Source organism: Pelmatolapia mariae, linkage group LG12, assembly GCF_036321145.2.
Source record: "Pelmatolapia mariae isolate MD_Pm_ZW linkage group LG12, Pm_UMD_F_2, whole genome shotgun sequence".
NCBI lineage: Eukaryota > Metazoa > Chordata > Actinopteri > Cichliformes > Cichlidae > Pelmatolapia > Pelmatolapia mariae.
Window position 1 is genome coordinate 23,294,287 of NC_086237.1, and position 20,041 is coordinate 23,314,327.

The window sequence follows — 20,041 nt, forward strand, 5'->3', positions numbered from 1 at the left end:
GCTTAAACAAAAGCAAACTAGCAAACACTGTATCTATAGAACCTGTATTTTTCTGCTTTCATATTTGTCTTCTGTCAATAGAAGGAATATGTCTGCTTCCTGTTCAATGGACCAAGCCTTTTCAAACCCATTTCTTTTGTTGATTTAAAATTAAGTATTAAGTATTCAACTCATAAATGTAGTGACCTAAAAGGCTTGTGACTGCCTCTACGATAGATCCATTATACACTCTTTAACCCCACAGACTCACTGATGTATACAATGACCCTTACAGCATAATGAACCAATCGTTTTAAACAATTACTCGCTCCTCAGTTACTCCTACCAAAATAAAATAATTTTAAAATTCATTTGGTGAACAAAGCCACAGATTTTAGTTGCATTCTTTGTAAAATGTGCAATGGGTGACTTACTGTATGGTTTTGAAGTCGCCTGCAGGTTAAGTGGCTCGAGTTGTTAAAGTATAAATGCAGAGTTTGAGATAACAACAGATCTTTGGATGTAACTGGGATTATGATAGAAATGGCCCAAAGTCTGCTTACTCCAGGCCTTGTATGTGGTCACTGTGTCAGAGGTGGCACCGAACTGAGTAATTTTTCAGACGCCAGGTTGTCAAGGTTATGTTTTTCCGGCAGGTGAGCCATAAGATCCAGGTCTATTGTCGGAGTCATAGCTGTTTTCAGTCTCTGGGGATTAAAGAAGGTAAGGTTTAAGCAGTCATCTGTTTAAAAGTAATGTTCAAGCAAAGATTTAAATAAATAATCAGCAAAAGGATTATCCGTAATATCTGACTGTCACTGGAGCCACTAACCCATCACCGAACACTGCCCTTTTTATCAGCATGATTCAAAAGTCAATGGCCGTGTTTGTTCACAAAGATTTTACCGCACTACTGTGAAAATGTGACACTAGTTCCCAGAAGATTAGGCAGACTGGCTTTAGTGATTTTCTGATCCATCAGCAGGTCAAGATTTGAACAAACATTTTAAAAAACAAATCTTTGATAATACATAAGTTTCTGTCACATTCAGGGACAAAGCAATGCCATTGGATTAGGTTTAAATTTTGCTAATTAACATGCTAGAATAAATAAAGTAAACATATCGAATAAATAAGTCAAAGTCTGTACAATCATATATGCTTACCTGAAGAAGGGATCCTTTATTGTTATAAATCTCTTGTATTGCACCAAATGGGATCCATACTATAGAGACCAAAGAGACACCCCAGCCCACCCATTCAGCCCACACTGGGTATTCATACTTCCCATAGTGAGGAGGAGTGTACTGAATAATGCTGGAAACCAGTATGCACTATATAGAGAAATGAAGAACAGTCTTATAAACTACTTCACTGGTGGTTTTAGGTGCATTATTTAAACAGGACTCACCAGCACCAACATGGGGCAGAGCAGCAGCCAGCAGACTCGGAAGTAGATATTTGGACTTTTTCCTAGCATCCTCTTGATCATTAAGGAGATACGTGGGACACCTGAGAGAAAGAAAGAGTTTACTTATTTAACCCCTTCTTGCAAAGCGTTTTTGCAGGTGTCCACAAAAATATTAAAAATAAACTGCTCATTGAAAAAGTGAAACAAATACAAATACAGCTTTAAAAATCACTGGCAACTTGGAATAATGTAAAAATGGAGATGGCCCATGTTAAACACTTCTGTGCTTGTTAGCAAAGAAAAATGAAATAATGAATGAAATATTCTTATTAAATACTTTCTTCTTTACATAGTTGAATGTGCTGACAACAAAATCACACAAAAATTATCAATGGAAATCAAATTTAGCAATCCCTGGAGGTCTGGATTTGGAGTCACACTCAAAATTAAAGTGGAAAAACACACTACAGGCTGATCCAACTTTGATGTAATGTCCTTAAAACAAGTCAAATGAGGCTCAGTAGTGTGTGTGGCCTGCACGTGCCCGTATGACCTCCCTACAACGCTTAAGCATGCTCCTGATGAGGTGGCGGATGGCGGATCCCTCCTGAGGGATCTCCTCCCAAACCTAGACGAAGGCATCCGCCAACTCCAGGACAGACTGTGGTGGAGCGAGACCTGATGTCCCAGATGTGCTCAATTGGATTCTGGTCTGGGGAACAGACAGGCCAGTCCATAGCATCAATGCCTTCGTTTTCCAGGAACTGCTGACACACTCCAGCCCCATGAGGTCTAGCATTGTCTTGCATTAGGAGGAACCCAGGGCCAACCGCACCAGCATATGGTCTCGCGAGGGGTCTGAGGATCTCATCTCAGTACCTAATGGCAGTCAGGCTACCTCTGATGAGCACATAGAGGACCGCACATGAAAGAAATGCCACCCCCACCATTACTGACCCACTGCCAAACCGGTCATGCTGGAGGATGCTGCAGGCAGCAGAACGTTCTCCATGGCGTCTCCAGACTCTGCCACGTCTGTCAGATGTGCTCAGTGTGAACCTGCTTTCATCTGTGAAGAGCACAGGACACCAGTGGTGAAGTTGCCAATGTTGGTGTTCTCTGACAAATGCCAAACGTCCTGCACGGTGTTGGGCTGTAAGCACAACCCCCGCTTGTGGACTTCGGACCCTCATAAAGTCTGTTTCTGATCATTTGAGCAGATACATGCACATTTGTGGCCTGCTGGAGGTCATTTTGCAGGGCACTGGCAGTGCTCCTCCTCTTCCTCCTTGCACAAAAGCAGAGGTAGCGGTCCTGCTGCTTGGTTGTTGCCCTCCTACCCACATAGCAAAATTGGGATCTGGCCCACACAATGTGCTTACACATGGCCCACATACTGCAAAGAATGACGGCCCTTTGGTGCCCAGATCTCGTTTGCCAGAGGTGGCCCACACATAGGCCAGCACAAGGCCAGTTGCAGACACACTGGTGGTCCTGTGCTGGCCCATGTATGGATTACCTCTGGTAAACCTGATCTGGGCCACAAAAGTGCCATCATTCTTTGCACAACTCACACATGTGGGCCATGTGTGAGTTGTGTGCAGCCACGGGCCAGTTGCAGACACACTGCTGGCCCTGTGCTGGCCCAGATGTCAGCCTAATGTGTACCTTAATCAAGCCATGTAATAACAACATTTGCCGGAACATAATAGTGCAAAAGTAACATGACAAAACTCTACTATAGCAGTATAGTATTGCAACATAGCATTTGGGTCTTCTAACTAAAATAGGAAAATAGGAACATAAATAGTGCCATCATTGTTAGACCTGGCCCATATCTGGTTGACATACACTCTGCCACGACACCAGTCAGTCAGAAGTGCCAGCTTGATGCCAGATCCGGGCCAGACATGTTTTCTATGAGCCTGGGCTACATAAACCAAACCACAATCGAGCCAGATATGGCATGCCATCACATAGACAGTACCATCTATGCCAAGCCCGGCCCATATCTGGATGACATACATCTTATCATGCCAGAAGTCAACCAACAGTGCCGCCTTGTTGCCAGATCCGGGCCAGACCTGCTTGCTATGTGGGTATGGTCTCCTCCATGTCTCCTGATGTACTGGCCTGTCTCCTGGTACCAACTCCATGCTCTGGACACTACGGTGACAGACCCAGCAAACCTTCTTGCCAAAGCTTGCATTGATGTCCCATCCTGGATGAGCTGCACTACCTGAGCCAATTGTGTGGGTTGTAGACTCCATCTCATGCTACCACTAGGGTGAAATCGCCGCCAGCATTCAAAAGTAACCAAAACATCAGCCAGAAAGCATATGTACTAAGAAGTGGTCAGTGGTCACCACCTGCAGAACCACTCCTTTATGGGGAATGTCTTAGTCTAATTGCCTATAATTTCTATTCCATTTGTACAACAGCATCTAAAATTGATTTTTTAAACATAAACAAAAAAGTGAACTTCATGTGAATTTTACCAAAGATCCAACAGATGGCAACAACCTCAAAGAAAGCCAAGAACACAAGAGAAACCACAGCAGTGTAGTGGTCCATCAGCTGAAACACGTAGATACCTCCCTGTAAGTAAAAGGCAGACCTACATGACAAAACAGTGACTCTTACCACATCCCCAAAATGTGCTTCCCTGAGAAGTGTCTTACATACTGTACCTTGGTAATGTGAGGAATCCCCAGTGCAAAGCAAACAAAGCACACAGCCAGAGCCAGCAGCTCTTGTCTCTTCAGGAAAGGCAGAACTTTGGCTCCAAATTCATCCTTTATGTATGTCACAGCTACCTCAACTGTGGCAAACTGCAGAACAAAAGATTTAATATGGTTATCTGCAGACCTTGGAGTTTTAAATCATAATCACAGTCATTCAGATGTCGTACAAGTTTTTTTCTCCTTGTTTTGCCTGTCTGTCTTACTGTCTGTGTTGTGAGTGGCAGATATGGCAAGGCTCAGCCCTCAGTTCTCTAGCACTCAGCCTACCAGCTCAACTCAGACAGACAAGCATTCTCCAGGCTTCTCAGCCTGCATGCTCTTCCTCTCTTGATCCATCTTAGCTTCATCTTAACACTTGTATATTTACATTAAAGCCTTTTATATTAAAGCAAAAGTAGTATGGTAATAAAATATCCAAACAGTAAAGGCAAACCAGAGTGAGGGTGAGAGACCTCTTTTGATACAAGTGTGCAAATGTTCCCTTTAAATTCAAATGTGCAAAAGCTAAAGTTTCTTGTAAAAAATTAAATGTACAGCGCTGCAGATGTTTAGATGTTTACCTGACTGTCCACGCCCAGACACAACAGCATGATAAAGAAAAGTGGGGCCCATAGCTGAAAGACTGGCATGGTTGAAAGAACTTCAGGGTACACAACAAACACCAAACCAGGACCTGAAATATAACACAACAGAGGACTTGTTGCTATTTTACAATGCAGACATATACAAATGCAGGATATCCGTTGCTATTCCAGCTTCAGTTGGCTGTGCTGTACTGAGCTGTACTTTAAATGTGTGTTATTTGGAGCATATTTTGAGTTCTGTTAAAATATAAACTGGGATCCATCCAGTTTTAGTGACATGCACATATTTCTTTGCTTGGCAAGAGTTATGAGATAAATATTTAACTTAGCTCAGTTTATAGTGAAGTAAAGGGCTCAGACAATTTTAAGATAACCCTAACTAAAGTGTAACAAAGCACAACAAGATCCTTCATTCATGACATGAGCTCCTGAACTGCCTGGAATTTTATAATGGAAGCTCTGATTTATCACAAATTAGGTGTGACAGTGGGCAGCGAGTTCCTCTACATGTCACCTAAAATGTAAATATCTTGGTGTATTGAGGAAACAAAGCCTGAAATTATAAACGTACAGTACAGTTGGTTTTCTTATGGTTCGTCATCAAAACAAGATCATCTTAATCATCATAAAGGGCTGGTTAAGCTGGTCTGATTCACCTGACAAGCCTCAACAGTAATCTTTATTTATAAACTGTGCAGTTAAGCACAGACAGACTAACTAGTTTAGCAAGTGCAGTTCAGTTAGTTTTGGCACCAGACATGTGGTACTGAAGTGTCCCTGGATAAGGTTTCACTACTTGTCAATGTGATGAAATCAAATGATGCTCAGTTTAAATGAATAGTAATAGAGTTAAAGCTCCTGCAGAAAGGGGGAATACAGGATATTTTAACCTATAAATAATCCATCTAGAGAAGAGTCTGAAAAACTCATCACAGAAAACACATACACTTGATTTACCTAATTGTACTTAGTATCTTGGATCCTTCAAGTTTCAGTGAATCATATAGCTAGACAATAATATTTCGCCTGCACGTAGAAATTAGTGGCAGCTTAAAGAAGCACACTGCAAGACTGTAGTTGGAGACTCAGGAGGACGAGAGAACAAAACTAGTGTACACTGAAAAAATATTTGCCCCCTCTCTGATTCTTGATATGTCACTTATTTGCAACACTTGAATGTTTCAGATCATCCATTACGTTTAAACATTTGACAAAGATAACCCAACCCAAGGAGTGAGTCCAACTCCTGAAAAACATCCCCACACCACAATCTACTAATCTTTACACTTGGCACAATGCATTCAGTCAAGTACCGTTGTCCTGGCAACCATGGAACCCATACTCAGAAACGCAAAAGCGTGATTTGTGACTCAAGCGAACATGTCTCCACTACTCTAGAGTCAAGTGGTGCTATGCTTTACACCATGTGGGCTAAAGCTCAGGAGGTAGCACAAGTCACCTACTGACCAGAAGGTTGGTGGTTCAATCTCCATCTGCTCCAGTTTGCATGCCAGAGATACTAACCCCATGTTGCTCTATGAATGTGTATGTGTGTTAGATAGAAAGCCCTTACATAGAAAAAAAACATTTCATGGCCCTGTAGTTCTGTAGCGATGGAAAGTTAGCGACCCATTCTTTCAGTCGTGTTTGTAAAAGCAGTCTGAATGCCTAGGTGCTTGGAAGTTATTGGAATTCAATGATTTGGATGGGTGAGTGAATACTTTTGGTAATATAGTGTATCTAACCAGCACAAACTGCAATCAAGCATTCTTGTCTAAGGGGCACTTATTAAAAATTACAATTTTTGAAGAAAGTCAAACCAATTAAGAGCAAAGTGATTTTTCAAAGTGAATCAGACCTCAACATCTGATGACAGCTGACAGGAACAATTTGACATTGAGATCAGAGGATTTTATCTGAACACACGCAATCTCTGTCTTTAATAACTCACTGCTTGACTGCTGATGCTCATGCTTAAATGTTGTTTAAACACTTAATGACACTTAACTAAATTAAACTACACTCTCTCACACAGGCATGTATACACAAGTTATGTACTCAAAAGGGGCACTTGAAAGATTTAGTACTGAGAAAGTCTTGCAGTTTCCACTATAGTATGAAAACTGAATTTGCCATAGTGCAGTTAGGTGTGGTTGAGATTACTCTACTTACAGCAACAGACACACAATTGTTTGTACAGGCAGCTGATGAATAGTACTCCTTATAGTGAATAAAGTGAATTTTCCTTATATAATTAGTCGGGAGCCACTTTAGGAAACTGCATCCAGATGTGCACATCCTGAAATATGCCTTTATTTTCCATGGAAAGAAGTTGTTCCAAGGACAAGGAAAACAAACATCAGCTCTTAAAACAAGCCTGGGATCTGTCTCCAGTCTTGAACTATGATGATCTATCATGAATCTCTCTTCTTTTTAAAGTCCTCAAGATAAAACAAAGCTACAAGTCTGATGTTGTTTTCAGGGACTCACCATCTGTAGCTATGTTATCCACTGGGAGGTTATGTATATGAGACATGTAACCAACAGCTGAGAAGATCACGAAGCCAGCCAGCATACTAGTGAAAGAGTTGGCCACTAATACAATCAATGCATCCCTGGGAAAGAAAAAGGACAATGTCTGTGAAATGTAGTTTATTGCTCTCGTGTTATTGTCAAGCTCGCACTTTATCAGAAATGTCTAAGGCCTTCTGTGGTGCACACGCAGCATTAGCACGCCAGGATCTTTAACAGCAAAGCAAATTTTGAAGGAAAATACAACAAAGCAACTTGTTCCATAAATAATTTAACTTTGTTCCCCACCTGCTGTGAGCAAAACAGCTATATAACCACATGCCCTCAAATCACAGGCAACCGAGACCACTGCTGTTCATCAAGGAAACTGTCAAGTTTATAGTAACATGCTGTGTCTGTGTTAACTACAAGAGAGAGGGTAATATAGCATCTTTTAATTTACTGTGTATTGAAGTAAAGTGAACCCACACTGTTCTTTTTCAGCATTTTGTGTCCATCTTATTACAAAATGACTGCTTTTTTCACTCTGTTTGAGCTTTTTTTAGACAGAGTGTTATGAACGCTTACCTGAGAATGTTGTTGTCGAACTTGTTGTAACTAGCCATTGAAATCATCGAGCCAAATGCTAGTCCAAGTGAGTAAAACACCTGGGCAGCTGCATTAAGCCAAACCTGTGATAAAGACAGAGGAGAGCTGAAGATTGATACGAGTATAGTTTCATTTCATTTGGATTTGAAGGCCATGGAAATGTATTTTCTTAATAAGCATCTTCCTGCAGAGCTGAATAGTCTTGAGTGAAATCAGATGAGAAATCTATACGTTGTGATTTTAAGCGGACAAATTCAAGTCAAACATCTTTGTACACTGCCTGCAGTTTAGGAGCTATTGTTGCTAATAACTAATTGCAAACAATGAAACTAACCATAATACTGTGAATGTACCCCATTAACATGTGACCTGTTGTGGTGGTCTGTGGTGTCCCGCACTTGGACGCTGGCAGCAGGGCCCCTGATTGTTGTCTGTATGATGGATGTAGTGAAGGAGGACATGCAGAGGGTTGGTGTGACAGAGGAAGATACTACAGATAAGGTGAGATAGAGGCAGATGATCCTTAAAGGACCCAGCCAAAAGAAAGAGAAGAAGAGGTATTTGTCATGGTCTTCCTATCCTCCCTGATTTTCTGCCAAGATTTGTTTCTTTCTCTCTCTCTCTCTGTATTCTCTCACCTCTCGCTATCTGTCATTGTTTGTTTTTATCTGTGCTCTGGGGCAGTACTCATTGTCTGTTCCCACCTTTGGCTATACACACCTGCGTGCAATTAACCACCTGTGGCCCATAATGTCAGTCTTTGCTGAATCATTGCACTACAGTTAGCTCTGGCTCTTTGTGAAATGTTTGCTCGTGGTTTTTCGCCTTTGGATGCTGACAGTGTTTCTCCCTCTTGTGTAGAGACCTCTCCTGAATTTCCCTTCCTGGGTTGTGGTGAGCCAGTCTGTCTGAGAGTGTTTGCTTTTAAAAATACAAATTTTCTCTTCTTACAGTCATGTGAAAAACAAGGTTTTCACAGGAATAACTACACCTATGATTCAATAGCTTGAAGCATCTTTAGCAGTGATAACTGAAGTAATTGTTTTCTATAAGCCTTTATCAGTCTCTCACATCTTTGTTGTGGAATTTTTTAACAATTATAATGTTAAGGAAAGACTGTCTTTCTGAGATAACCTTTTCAGGTCTGGCATGCTTTAAGATTGAACCTTGAGCAGACACAAGTTAAAAGCCTACTCTAACAAAAGGAACACTTCAAGTTTAAAAAAAAAAAGAGGTGGCCTGATTTATTTTGTATTGTTTTTTGTATGCAGACCAGTACAAACAAGTACAAATTTGGTTTTGGTACCAATGTTTAACCAACATCCCAGAGATAAGTAGTCTCACCTTCACTTCAAACAGTTTGCTCCACACCGGTGTCACAAAATAGAGGATACCATTCTTGGCTCCAGGAAGCTGCACATTGTTGATGAGCAGGGAAAACAGGATGAAGTATGGAAACACGGCAGTGAAATATACTACCTATAGAAAAAATGGCAAAAAAACAAATGGTGAATGTCAGCTTGAAATCCCCCTAAAAAACAACCCTTAATCACAATCACCATGACACAGCAGAAGTCATTTTTCTCACCTTTCCTGTGGATTTGACTCCTTTAAATATACATAAGTACACAATAACCCAAGCAGAGACAAGACACCCAAAGAGTTCCCAGCGAAGACCACCTAATTCTTCAATACCGCGAGTCTTTTCCAGAAGTCTGTTACTGTAAAAAAGAAAGAAAAACATGCGACTAAAGTATCTTCAAATATCCAGAAAATCGAGATAACTGTGATTATAACATGTTAGTAAAGCCTGACCAGTATACAGTACAATGCACTCACAGAGAGAAGAAAAAACTACAAAACATTTTGAGTTAAACAACAAAAACTGCTTTAAATTTGGTCAAAGACACTTTGCTAATGACTAATGAGGGTTTTCAGTAACTTTAAGAAGAAAAACACAACATGATTTGAGTGAGCACTGCTTATACATGAGTGAGCTGCAAGGAAGTGACATTTTCTCACTCAAAGAACTGTTGGCTAGCAGACTGCAGGTGGGTATCATTGCCAGGAAAGCCACTCGAACAGTTTCCAACAGCATTCCAGGTGTTGTTGCAGGACTTCCAAGGCAGAGTCTCCATTCCGAAGGAGTTGAATAAATAGTAAAGTGCCCAGCTCATGAGCACATTATGATACGTGGAGAAAACGAAGGAGATAACAACTGTGGCCAGACCAACACCTGCAGAGTGACACATGGGGATAAAGAGAGCAGTGAGAGACAGCTCTACAGGAGTCGTGCCAACTGTGGGAAAGAAGTTGTACACTTTGCTTTATTCTCATACCCAAAGCATTACTGAGTGCCAAATACTTGGGCCTGATAACAATGGCATATATCTTTTGTAGAACAACCAGAGAAGAGCCAGTATCATTAATAACCTCTGCCCAGTGGCACCAATACACAGCCACAGATGAGACAAATTCCTGGGGTAGAAATTACACCGTGTTTGTCAGCAGGTGAATATAAGAGACTATTGAGTAAAGGTGAGATCAAAGCCATTCAGCAGATGGAAATTATTCAGTCTTTTAACACCTGTGGTTCTGAGCTTCGTGTCAGGTTTCAGACTGGGGTGAGTATATCTGTAAATACTAAACACAAGTTTCAGCCTCCTCCTCAGGGAATTCAGAACAGTGACTCGGTTAAAGAGCTTGACATCTGGAACAGGTATACAGGGTCATTAATTAGCTGAAATGTCAATCCTTTCAAATACAACGAAAAAATCTGCTGTTCATTTGCTGTGTCGTACTGTTTTATGTGTCGAGATAAACAGTTAGAAGACTATGCTGCCAGCTTTTGGAATACACTTATTTGTGTGCTCTGGGAAAGTCATTTAAATGACAGCTAAAAGTCTGTAATTCAACACTTGTACAGTTGCTTTTCTTCATTTTCTAGTCTGTTTCCTAAATCTAAGGAGAGGTACTGAGGATTAAGAGACACAGTTTTGTACCTTGAGGTTTTCAACTTTTGCACTTTTTTTGTCTGCCAGTTGATTTTTATGGACTTTTCATGAATTTTTGCTGTTTATGTAAGATTAAACATTCACTGGAGTATTTTTAAACACTTGTGTCTGTACTTCTACTTAAGTAAAGAAAGCCTGTATTTCTGCCACCTCTGCATAGCTGTTGCTGTAAAATATACATGTCTCCATGTAGTAAAATGTGGAAGGAGAGGCAGCTGAAAAACAGCTCTGAGCAAAGGAAAACCCTCTAATCTAGGATCAGTGGGAACCACTGCTTAATAAGTAAGCACTACGTCCTTTTGTTATCACCTGTTTGCCTCTTTCACACTAAATATTATTTCATATTATATTATTTGGCACTGCCAAAACATCCGAGACAGTTCAACTAAAGAAAAACAAGGCAGAGTAAATAAAGTATTGTTAGGATTAAGGATTAGTGGAGTAAATCAGACATGGGTATATTTGCTATATTTGTGATATTTGTGGGCAGCTGCATCATGGATCACAGGTACATGACAGTAAACTGCACTCAAATTGCACAGGTGAGTCATTCAGAAGAATATACAGACAAAAAAAAAGACTACCTGATTTGGGCCCCTGCTTAGCACAGAGCATTAACCAGGAAGAAATGAGCGATAAATCAAATGAAGGACCCAAACGTTTTGACCGGGTAGATAATCTCTGTCCTTTAAGGAGATAAGAAAACTATGGAGAAAAAGTTAGAACAAGACAGAAAGCATTGTCATTTCACACCCACAAGTAGACATTGTTGATCGCTGGGCTCTTGTTGACTGTTGGTGTTCTCAGAGTCCACACTTTTCATTTTATGGAGATGTAAAACTGTGGGAATGTCTCAGCTTCTGTATTTTTTATAACAACAATAGACCTTTAAAGAATATACTGATCCACATGATTGGCCTACTTTTGCTGTTTAATGAACTAATGCAGACTCAGAGAGAACATCTTCAGTCGCTTGTGACTGACTTAATTATCACTGAATTTACTGACATTAACTAGATCGTTTGAAAGGTTCAATCATACTTCACAAAGTTAAAAAACATGCAGTCACAGAGGTTGAAAATTTGGCTAAACAAGTTCTCATCCGTCAACATGAAAAAAAATTATGAAAGAAAATAAAGCAGGATTTATTCAAACCAAAGCATTGAGACACCTGCATGCCTTCACCATGGCTAAATATTGATAAATAATTTAAATATTTATTTGAGATGCTTCTTTTTCTTTCTTTCTTTTTTACTTTACACTGACTGATGATGAGGGCTTCCTGGCTGGAGGAAAGCAGAAAATCCACACATGGTGTCTGTCATGTTTTGCATAAACTATTCCTGTTTTTCATGATTGTCAAGTTTTAAAAAAAAAAAAAAAAAACTTGCTTCTGTCAGGGTGTGGCAACATTTCAAACCATCTCACTCTCATACATGGATTGACTGCACTTTGTGCTTGATTGTTCAGTATACAGAGTGTTGCTGATTGTGTTTCTTAACCCATTGCAGCTTTAACTTATCCTTGGCTGAAGACTTTTCTTTTTTCCATTTCTGTGTGTCGTCTGATTTTTAGTACTGATTCATATGCTATGTTTTAATGTTGACCACAATTATCTTTGAAATAAACACAGATATAATCTTGTGTTTTCACTGTGATACAAATTTTAAATACATCAACCTTGTCGTACCTCTTTTACCGTTATCTGGGTTGGTAGGGCAGTCCATTTTAGAACTCACTGTTTAGACACTTTATTGATCAGCTGGAGTTTCTGGTGCTGCTGGCTAATAATTAAATATTTTTCAACAAATATATGAGTTGGACTCTTGGTTTTGGATTTTGAGATCTATTAAAGCATACAAAGAAAAATTGTGTTTTAAAGGTGGTCCAACAACAAAAATAAATAAGTCTACAAAAATAAAGGAAAACCCAGCAGATATTTGTTCCCGTCATATCAGCAGAGATTCACCGTCCTGGAGAGTCGCTTACCTTTCAACAAGGGACAGATTTTGGCGAAAGCATGCACCGGCCCTAAACGAGTATACTGCCCGACAGCAAACTCCATGAAGAGCAGAGGAATGCCACACACGAGCACCATGGTAAGATAAGGAATCAGGAAGGCACCTGAAAAAAACCAAAGTTAGCAGCTTTATACCTCTTCTGAATAAACCAGCTGCAGATAATTCCAAATAAATACTACTGCCAATGTCCAGATGGATTATACATACAAGCTTCGAAGCTCATAATAATTGTTTTATAGTAGTAATATATTGATAACAACTTCGTAAGTAAGTGCTGAATACCCTATTTAACAAAATCTAGACAGCTGCTTTGTTGTTTGTTTGTTTGTTTGTTTGTTTGTTTGTTTGTTTGTTTTGCTGAGTCATTCTTGCAACAGAGTAAAATTTCCACTAGAGGCAGAATTTGCTTGTATGGGGGGGACCCCTTTCTGCAAGCTGCACTACATGAGAGACATCTCCATTAGGAGGCAAGATAAAGATCACTATTTTACATGTTTATAGTGAAATAAATTTATATGAAAAATACTTGTATGTGCATGAATATGTTAAGAAGCATATTTAATTGTTTGTTCTACTTTTTTAAAATTTATTTATACAGTAAAACTGTTCATTTTCATTCATTGCCTCAAGGCAACACTGCGCAGTTAGCCCAATTTTTTTCAGGCAATATAATGCATTTGCATATGTGTGTAGAGATGTGTTTGTGTGCATTTATATGATCATAGTCAATGTTTTTTACTTTACAATCTACTCATAATTACAGGGCATGGATGTAAAAACCTTTTATGGAAGGAAACCAAGGGAATGTGCACTTTCTGTCCTCAGAAAGTGAGGACAGTGAGCTTTCAGGGAGTGACAGTGAAGTAGAGGAGTGGATCCCTGAATCAGGTCTGAGGGACACTTAGGAGCTCAGGAGTCAGTTGGTAAAGTAACTGTGTCTTTGTGTGTGTTAGTGTGTGTGTGTGGTCGTGTATTACTTATTGTTGTGGGGACACAAATTTGTTTACACACTCACATTGTGAGGTCTCGCCTACTTTATGGGGACAAATTGAAAGGTAAATCATTAAATTTTAGGGTGAAGGCTTGAGTCAGGGTTAGGGTAACGTTCAGGCAGGGACTTGTGATGGGTAGGGTCAGGATAAGTCTCCAGGAAATTAATGTAAATTAATGTAATGTCCCCCGTGTGTGTGTGTGTGTGTGTGTGTGTGTGTGTGTGTGTGTGTGTGTGTGTGTGTGTGTGTGTGTGTGTGTGCGCGCGCGTGTGCATGGGGTTAGGGTCAAATGTTGGATGTATTTTGGTGTTTTATTGTTTTGTGAAATGTTTACATTGGGTTTTTTTGTTGTTTATTTATTTGTTCATCCTTGTTGTACTAATAAAGCTTATTATAGAATAACTTGGTGTTTGACTACCCTTGTCGCACAGTGTTGGCTTGAAGCAACAAACCAATATCTGGTTTTTTGTTGGGTTTTTTTTGGGGGGGGGGGGGGGTCAAATTTTATGATTGATTTATTATTAGGAATCCTCTAGCTCCCCCATAGGGAGAAATATTTTTTTTCCCAAAAATTAAAAAGTCATGCAGTAGAGGGTTAAATGTTTCTGTCACTGTGCTTAAGAGACCCACGCACATGTATTTCCCACTTTTCAAATATGTGCATGAGAAAAAATTGCTGGAGGTGTAATTGCGGGTGTAAACATTTGAACAAAGTGTATCTGAGCATTATTGACGAAATAATGATGAAAAAAAAAACATAACTGAAAACATTACTAAAAATAGAAAGTAAATCTGAAATGTACAGAAAATGTGTTTCTTTTAGGTTTGTGCCCATTTCTACTTATCTATTGAAGCTGAAATATGTACGTCACTAAGAGTTAAACCCTTTTTATTGTCTTTGCATTTTCTTATTCAATTTTATAATAATAATAATAATAATAATATTTATTTTGAAACTAGTTAAAAAATATCCATAAAAACAAATCAGTAAATAACTAAGTAATCCTAGCAGACCATTCACTTGTTAATCTACTGTTTAACAGACTACCCAGTCACCGTTACATAACTTCATGATAAATGATGGAGTGGAGGTAACGTAACCAATCATTTTGACTAAGTTAACCTGTGAATCAGTGATATTGTATTTTAAACAGCCAGAGCACACTTTTGCGAACTCCCGAGTTAAATATTAGTTGGTTACATTATTTGACAGAAGTACTACAGTGCTAATTATGATGATGATTCTTTCAGTCCCGCCACGCAGGAGCCTAATAAACTAAAAAAACAAAAAAAAACAAACAAACAAACAAGCAAACAAAACAAAAAAACAGTAGCTTCTGCTATGTTTACGGTCTGCTTAGTTTTTCGTGTCTTGAGCACGCTTACCTCCACCGCTGTTGTAGCACAGGTACGGGAATCTCCAGACATTACCGAGTCCCACGGCGTAACCCACCGTGGCCAGGATGAACTCCAGCCGGCCGCTCCATGTGGGTCTCTGAGCCTCTGCGTCTGCGGTCATCTCGGTGATGCCTTTGAGATCTGCAGTACCTGATTCCCTGCTATCAGAGGTTTCCCGTGAGTTCTCCACGCCGATATCCATTGTAGCTTAGTGATGAAGGTAAAGAGGGTTTTGTTGAATCAGTTGACAAACACGCTTTAATTTAGCACAACAAATAAGTTGACTAGATTTGGTTGAGTGATGTAAAGAGAAAAGAAAAATGAACTTCTAAAGGGTCTGAGCCAAAGATGTCTGAGGATAAAGGGGGATGATATGCGCTACCAAGACCGCAACGACATCCTAACAACCCAGACCTGTGTCATGTCCAGGCAAAGCCCACTCCTTCTTGTGTAACCCTGCCTTTTCACCCTTTTGCCGGTGTTTAAATACAACCAATCAGTTTTTGGCAAATACCGGAAATCAGTTTTTGGCAGACAATCACTTTTTGGCACAACACCCGGCTGTCAAACAAGCGTGGGTGATTTGGATTGGCCCGTTCCCTTTCTTTCAAAAATAAAAGTCCATAATCGCACCCTTTTCGTAATTGACAGACACATAAAAATATGTTCAGCACAAAGTAAATATGAATGTGATTCAAAATATCCCACATCAAATGAGGAGAAGATTTTAAACACTGAAAAAAGAACAAGCTGTCACCCACGAGCAGTAGCGGTTTTTGATACGGGCGACATGGGCGGTTGCCCAGGGCGGCATCGTGGTGGGGGCGGCATCACGGGCATCGGCAAAAAAAAAAAAAAAAGTTGCTCGTACTCATGCTGCCCCGACAGCATGCCAGCGCATTTTGGGGATGGCATTAGGCACCGATCGGTTTTCTATCGCCCATTTGCTGGGAGTAAGGGCGCCCTCCGTTTGCAAGGTGCGCCTGCTGCTTGCGGCACAGGGAGGAGAGGACGGGGGGCGGGAGAGTCTCTGGCTGGCTGGAGCAGCATCTAATAACTAACTTGCAAAATAAAAAAAAATAAAATAAAAACAAATCAACAAACACGAGACATAATGATACAGAATTTGCGCCGATGATTTTTCGAAATTTTATTCGCGAAGAGTGAGCGGGAGAGCCCTCGGTGCGCCTGCTTGCTGCTGTGCTAAAGTCAAAGTAAAATTTATTGTCATCTTCGCTATATACAGTACAGTATATAGAGAGACGGGACGACGAGGCTCCAGTTACAGCAGTGCAAGTAAACAAACAATAAATACAAGAAGAGTAAGAAAATAAATATACACTTTAGGACCAGGGGTAAAGGGATCAATAACAATTTAAAATTTATAATTTACAGTTTGATGATTTAAAGTCTCACAATCTGTCGAAAGGGGAGGGAGACCTACTGCTTCCAAATAGAGCACATTTCATTCATAATGTTGTAAATCTAAGCTCATTATGTATTCATGATTTGTTCCCGGGTTGTGCGAAGTCCCAGAAATAAACCCTAGACAAAGTGAATCTGTGAACTACGGTGTAGGTTTATTAGGTTATGTTGTGGTGATCCTGGGGTTGGGGCATGGGTGTTCTCTAGTGCAAAATTAAAACCAATGGAAGATGGACAAGAAAAGTTCAAAGTCATCAGGTGCTCAGTTTAGAAAAAAGAGAAAAGAAGAGGAGGAGAAACGAGCAAAAGATACAGGTAAGCAGATGTGTCATTGGATAATGGCAGGTCATGTATCCTGAAACAATCATAATCAGAATACTTTATTAATCCCTAAGGAAATGATGTGGGTTACAGTTGCTCCAAGAAGAAATGTTAAAAATAGTAATAGTAATAGACTAAAGACCAGACAGAGGGAGTGTTCGCCCAGGCCGCCAAACAGGCTAGGACCGCCACTGCCCACGTGGAGTACATTAGCCCAGCCAGGTTGCAGATCAACTTCCATCCCTCTTTTATTTTGAAAGAAAACCGTTAAAAATTTTCCTGCTCCCGCTCCTGATGGGAGTTTGAATCATATGAATAGAGCACTAGCTTTGTTTGGTGTAATATTTACCATGTAGACCAGTTTCCTTCACTCGCATAGTGGAAAACTCATAAAGAGGGCCTACTCTAGACGCTCCAGGGAACCATCAATCGAGGCAAAGAAAAAATAAAAAAATAAATATATGAATGTCTTGTTGTTGTTTTTGTTGTCGTTGTTGCTGTAAATAAATATAAAATATGTCTTTATTGTGCCACAATATGCAAAGACCTTAAATTGACATACTACATAGGCAAAAGTTGAATACTTACCGAGACTTACTCCTTTTTCACAAGAAAAAAATAGACCTGATTGAGACTGATTTACTTTCGCCTTGATCAACCAAATTAAGACAAGGCTTCATAAAATACAACAGACATTTCCTAAATTTAATGAAACGTGTTGTTTTTAAACTGAGGTGTGACGTTATGTTTGCATACTTGAAAAAACAAACAAACAAAAACAAAACTTCATCTGTACAGTTGTTCTACACATTAACTCTAACTGTGATATTAGTCCTTAATTGTCAGGTCATGATGATTTGGTCTTATTTGGAAAAAGTTCTGAACGTTGTGTGGCAAAGATTTGTTTGTTGCTTTACACATAATTTGTGGAGTTCAGATCATCGGATCAACCAAATCTTTAAATGTAAGAGTATCTAAATAAATAAAAAGTTGATTTAAAGGTTCTCTTAAAGTGGTTTTATTTATGATCCTTATTGCTCTTTTTAGCAAAATCTGTACTGGATGGGTGTGTGCAGATTTTTATTACTTAAAAGCAAATTCACTATTCTATTCTGTTCTATAGGGTTTCTATAGGGTAAACGTGCGCCACAAGCTGGTTGAACCACCCCCTCCTACCTGAATGTGTGTGTTTGCGTGTATGCAAGCATGCATGTTGGTAACCAGTAAGCAAATCCAAGGCTTGCTTTTCATGTGCTTAACTGCTTATATTGTGTTTCTTACAACCTAGCTTTGTCCAACTTTGCAACGTGTCAACTGGTTAGAATGGCGTCATCAGATGGTTTTGTTCCTGTTTATTAACTTGTAAATGTTAGCATTAGAGCAAGTTCATATGATTTGCACAGCTTAGGCAATATTTCACGACTTTTTTGTTGCATTGTTTTGATGGATAGCAGGCAAGAACTATAGGTTACCACCACACATTATATGGAGGCCTCCTTGTTGTGTTTGGTTTATTTGTTGATTTTAAAGTTGCAGTGTAAAAAATGTCATCACTAGAATTCAGTAAATTGCAGAGTGCAGTCAATTGAGTTCTGTTTTCTTAACCCTCACAATTCAAATACATAGTTTTTGGTGGCTATTTGGAGTGAATGTAAGCTGTCAGTCCCCTCTTTACCTCAGCTGTTAGTAGCCCGCAAAGCTTTATGAAAGGAGTAAATAAATAATAAGAAATCAATTAAGAAAAAATAATAATGTTCATGCACATTTTCATGGGCCAGAGCCCTGACTTCCGTTCAGGAGATGAGGCTTGAGGTGTGGAGGAAGAGGATGACATTTTATTCAGATGCCGGTCGTGTTTTCTCTTTCCTTCACTTTTTTACTTTTCTGGTGAAGAGCAGCCCAAGATATGAAGGCAAGGTCCTTCATATCTTGAGTCTGAAAGTGCAGACATGAATGAAAATTTGCCTCTGCATGATGTTTAAGAAGTTCACAGGCAGAAAGAGAAGTTCATGTCTAAATATGTTACATTGCATGTTTACACAGCAGATGCAAACCTAGTTTATTATGTCATTTATTTCTTGTTACAGAACCAGCACACACAGAAGGAAGACCTGAAGTGTAGCTTGCACCTTTTGAACATCTGCTTTCTAATTACCGCCCCCTGCTGACCACTTTTTTAAATTAACCATCCATTGCAACAAACCTACTGTTCACACTCTGTGGCAATAACTCCCTCTGAATAAGAACTATAGCCACTGACACAAGTCAGGATGAAGGTAGAACTGTGGTAACTCTTAGAACAGGGTACCCCAAACAGAAGTTGCTTAATATTAGTATTGTGTCAGGATGTGTATGGGAGCTTCATTATACGGTCCATCATGACTAATACAGTGTAACAACAAATACTGCTGAATATAATGTTTCCTTTGTTTAAATAAAAGGGCACCTGTGCTTTATGAATGGGCTTTCTCACAGCTGCATTCTAAAATCAAGAGCCAAAGACTTAATAATAAGCTTATCGTGAATAGCGTCCTGGCTACTGTAAATTGTCCACTTTCGGTTTATTCTACCTTATCTCAGTTTTTCTCCATTACTTTAATCTGCTTTTAAGAATAGCCCCATTTTAATTAATATGTCACACATGTATTGAACCATGTCCCACGCTGCAAAACAGGAAATTAATGTTTCAGCAACAGTCAGTGAAACTGAGGAACTCACGACGCATTCATGTTCCTGCCTGCTGGCCCTTTTATGTAAACTGAAGATTGAAGACACAGTTCTACAGTTTTCTCAGCATTAAGCAATGCAAGTCAACACATCTTTTTGTGCATTGTGTGGCTTTATTTTGAACATGTTAAAATAACATAACAAAAACAAAGAAAGAAAGAAAAAAACACAAAAAATCAATGTGACTGTACTGTACTGTACAATGGCTATTTCTGAAGACTACTTAAAAAATAACAAGAAAGCTTGGCTGACAGAGGCCAGGCTGTGCTGAAGAATAAATGTGGACATCAAGCTTGTTGAACTGC

General features: G+C 39.6%; 1 protein-coding gene across 1 annotated transcript; it reads right to left on the minus strand.

Moving 5' to 3' along the window:
• Window positions 1–536: 536 nt before the first annotated feature.
• On the minus strand, window positions 537–15,465 carry si:ch211-225b11.1 (uncharacterized protein LOC561694 homolog). Its single transcript, XM_063488795.1, has 13 exons — window positions 15,252–15,465; window positions 12,842–12,976; window positions 9,861–10,074; window positions 9,427–9,559; window positions 9,183–9,317; window positions 7,818–7,921; window positions 7,209–7,333; window positions 4,695–4,807; window positions 4,081–4,221; window positions 3,889–3,988; window positions 1,391–1,491; window positions 1,146–1,313; window positions 537–686 (listed from the first exon to the last, which is right to left on the minus strand). The coding sequence occupies exons 1-13, from the start codon at window positions 15,463–15,465 to the stop codon at window positions 561–563; spliced, it is 1,809 nt and encodes a 602-aa protein (XP_063344865.1). The 3' UTR covers window positions 537–560.
• Window positions 15,466–20,041: the final 4,576 nt, after the last annotated feature.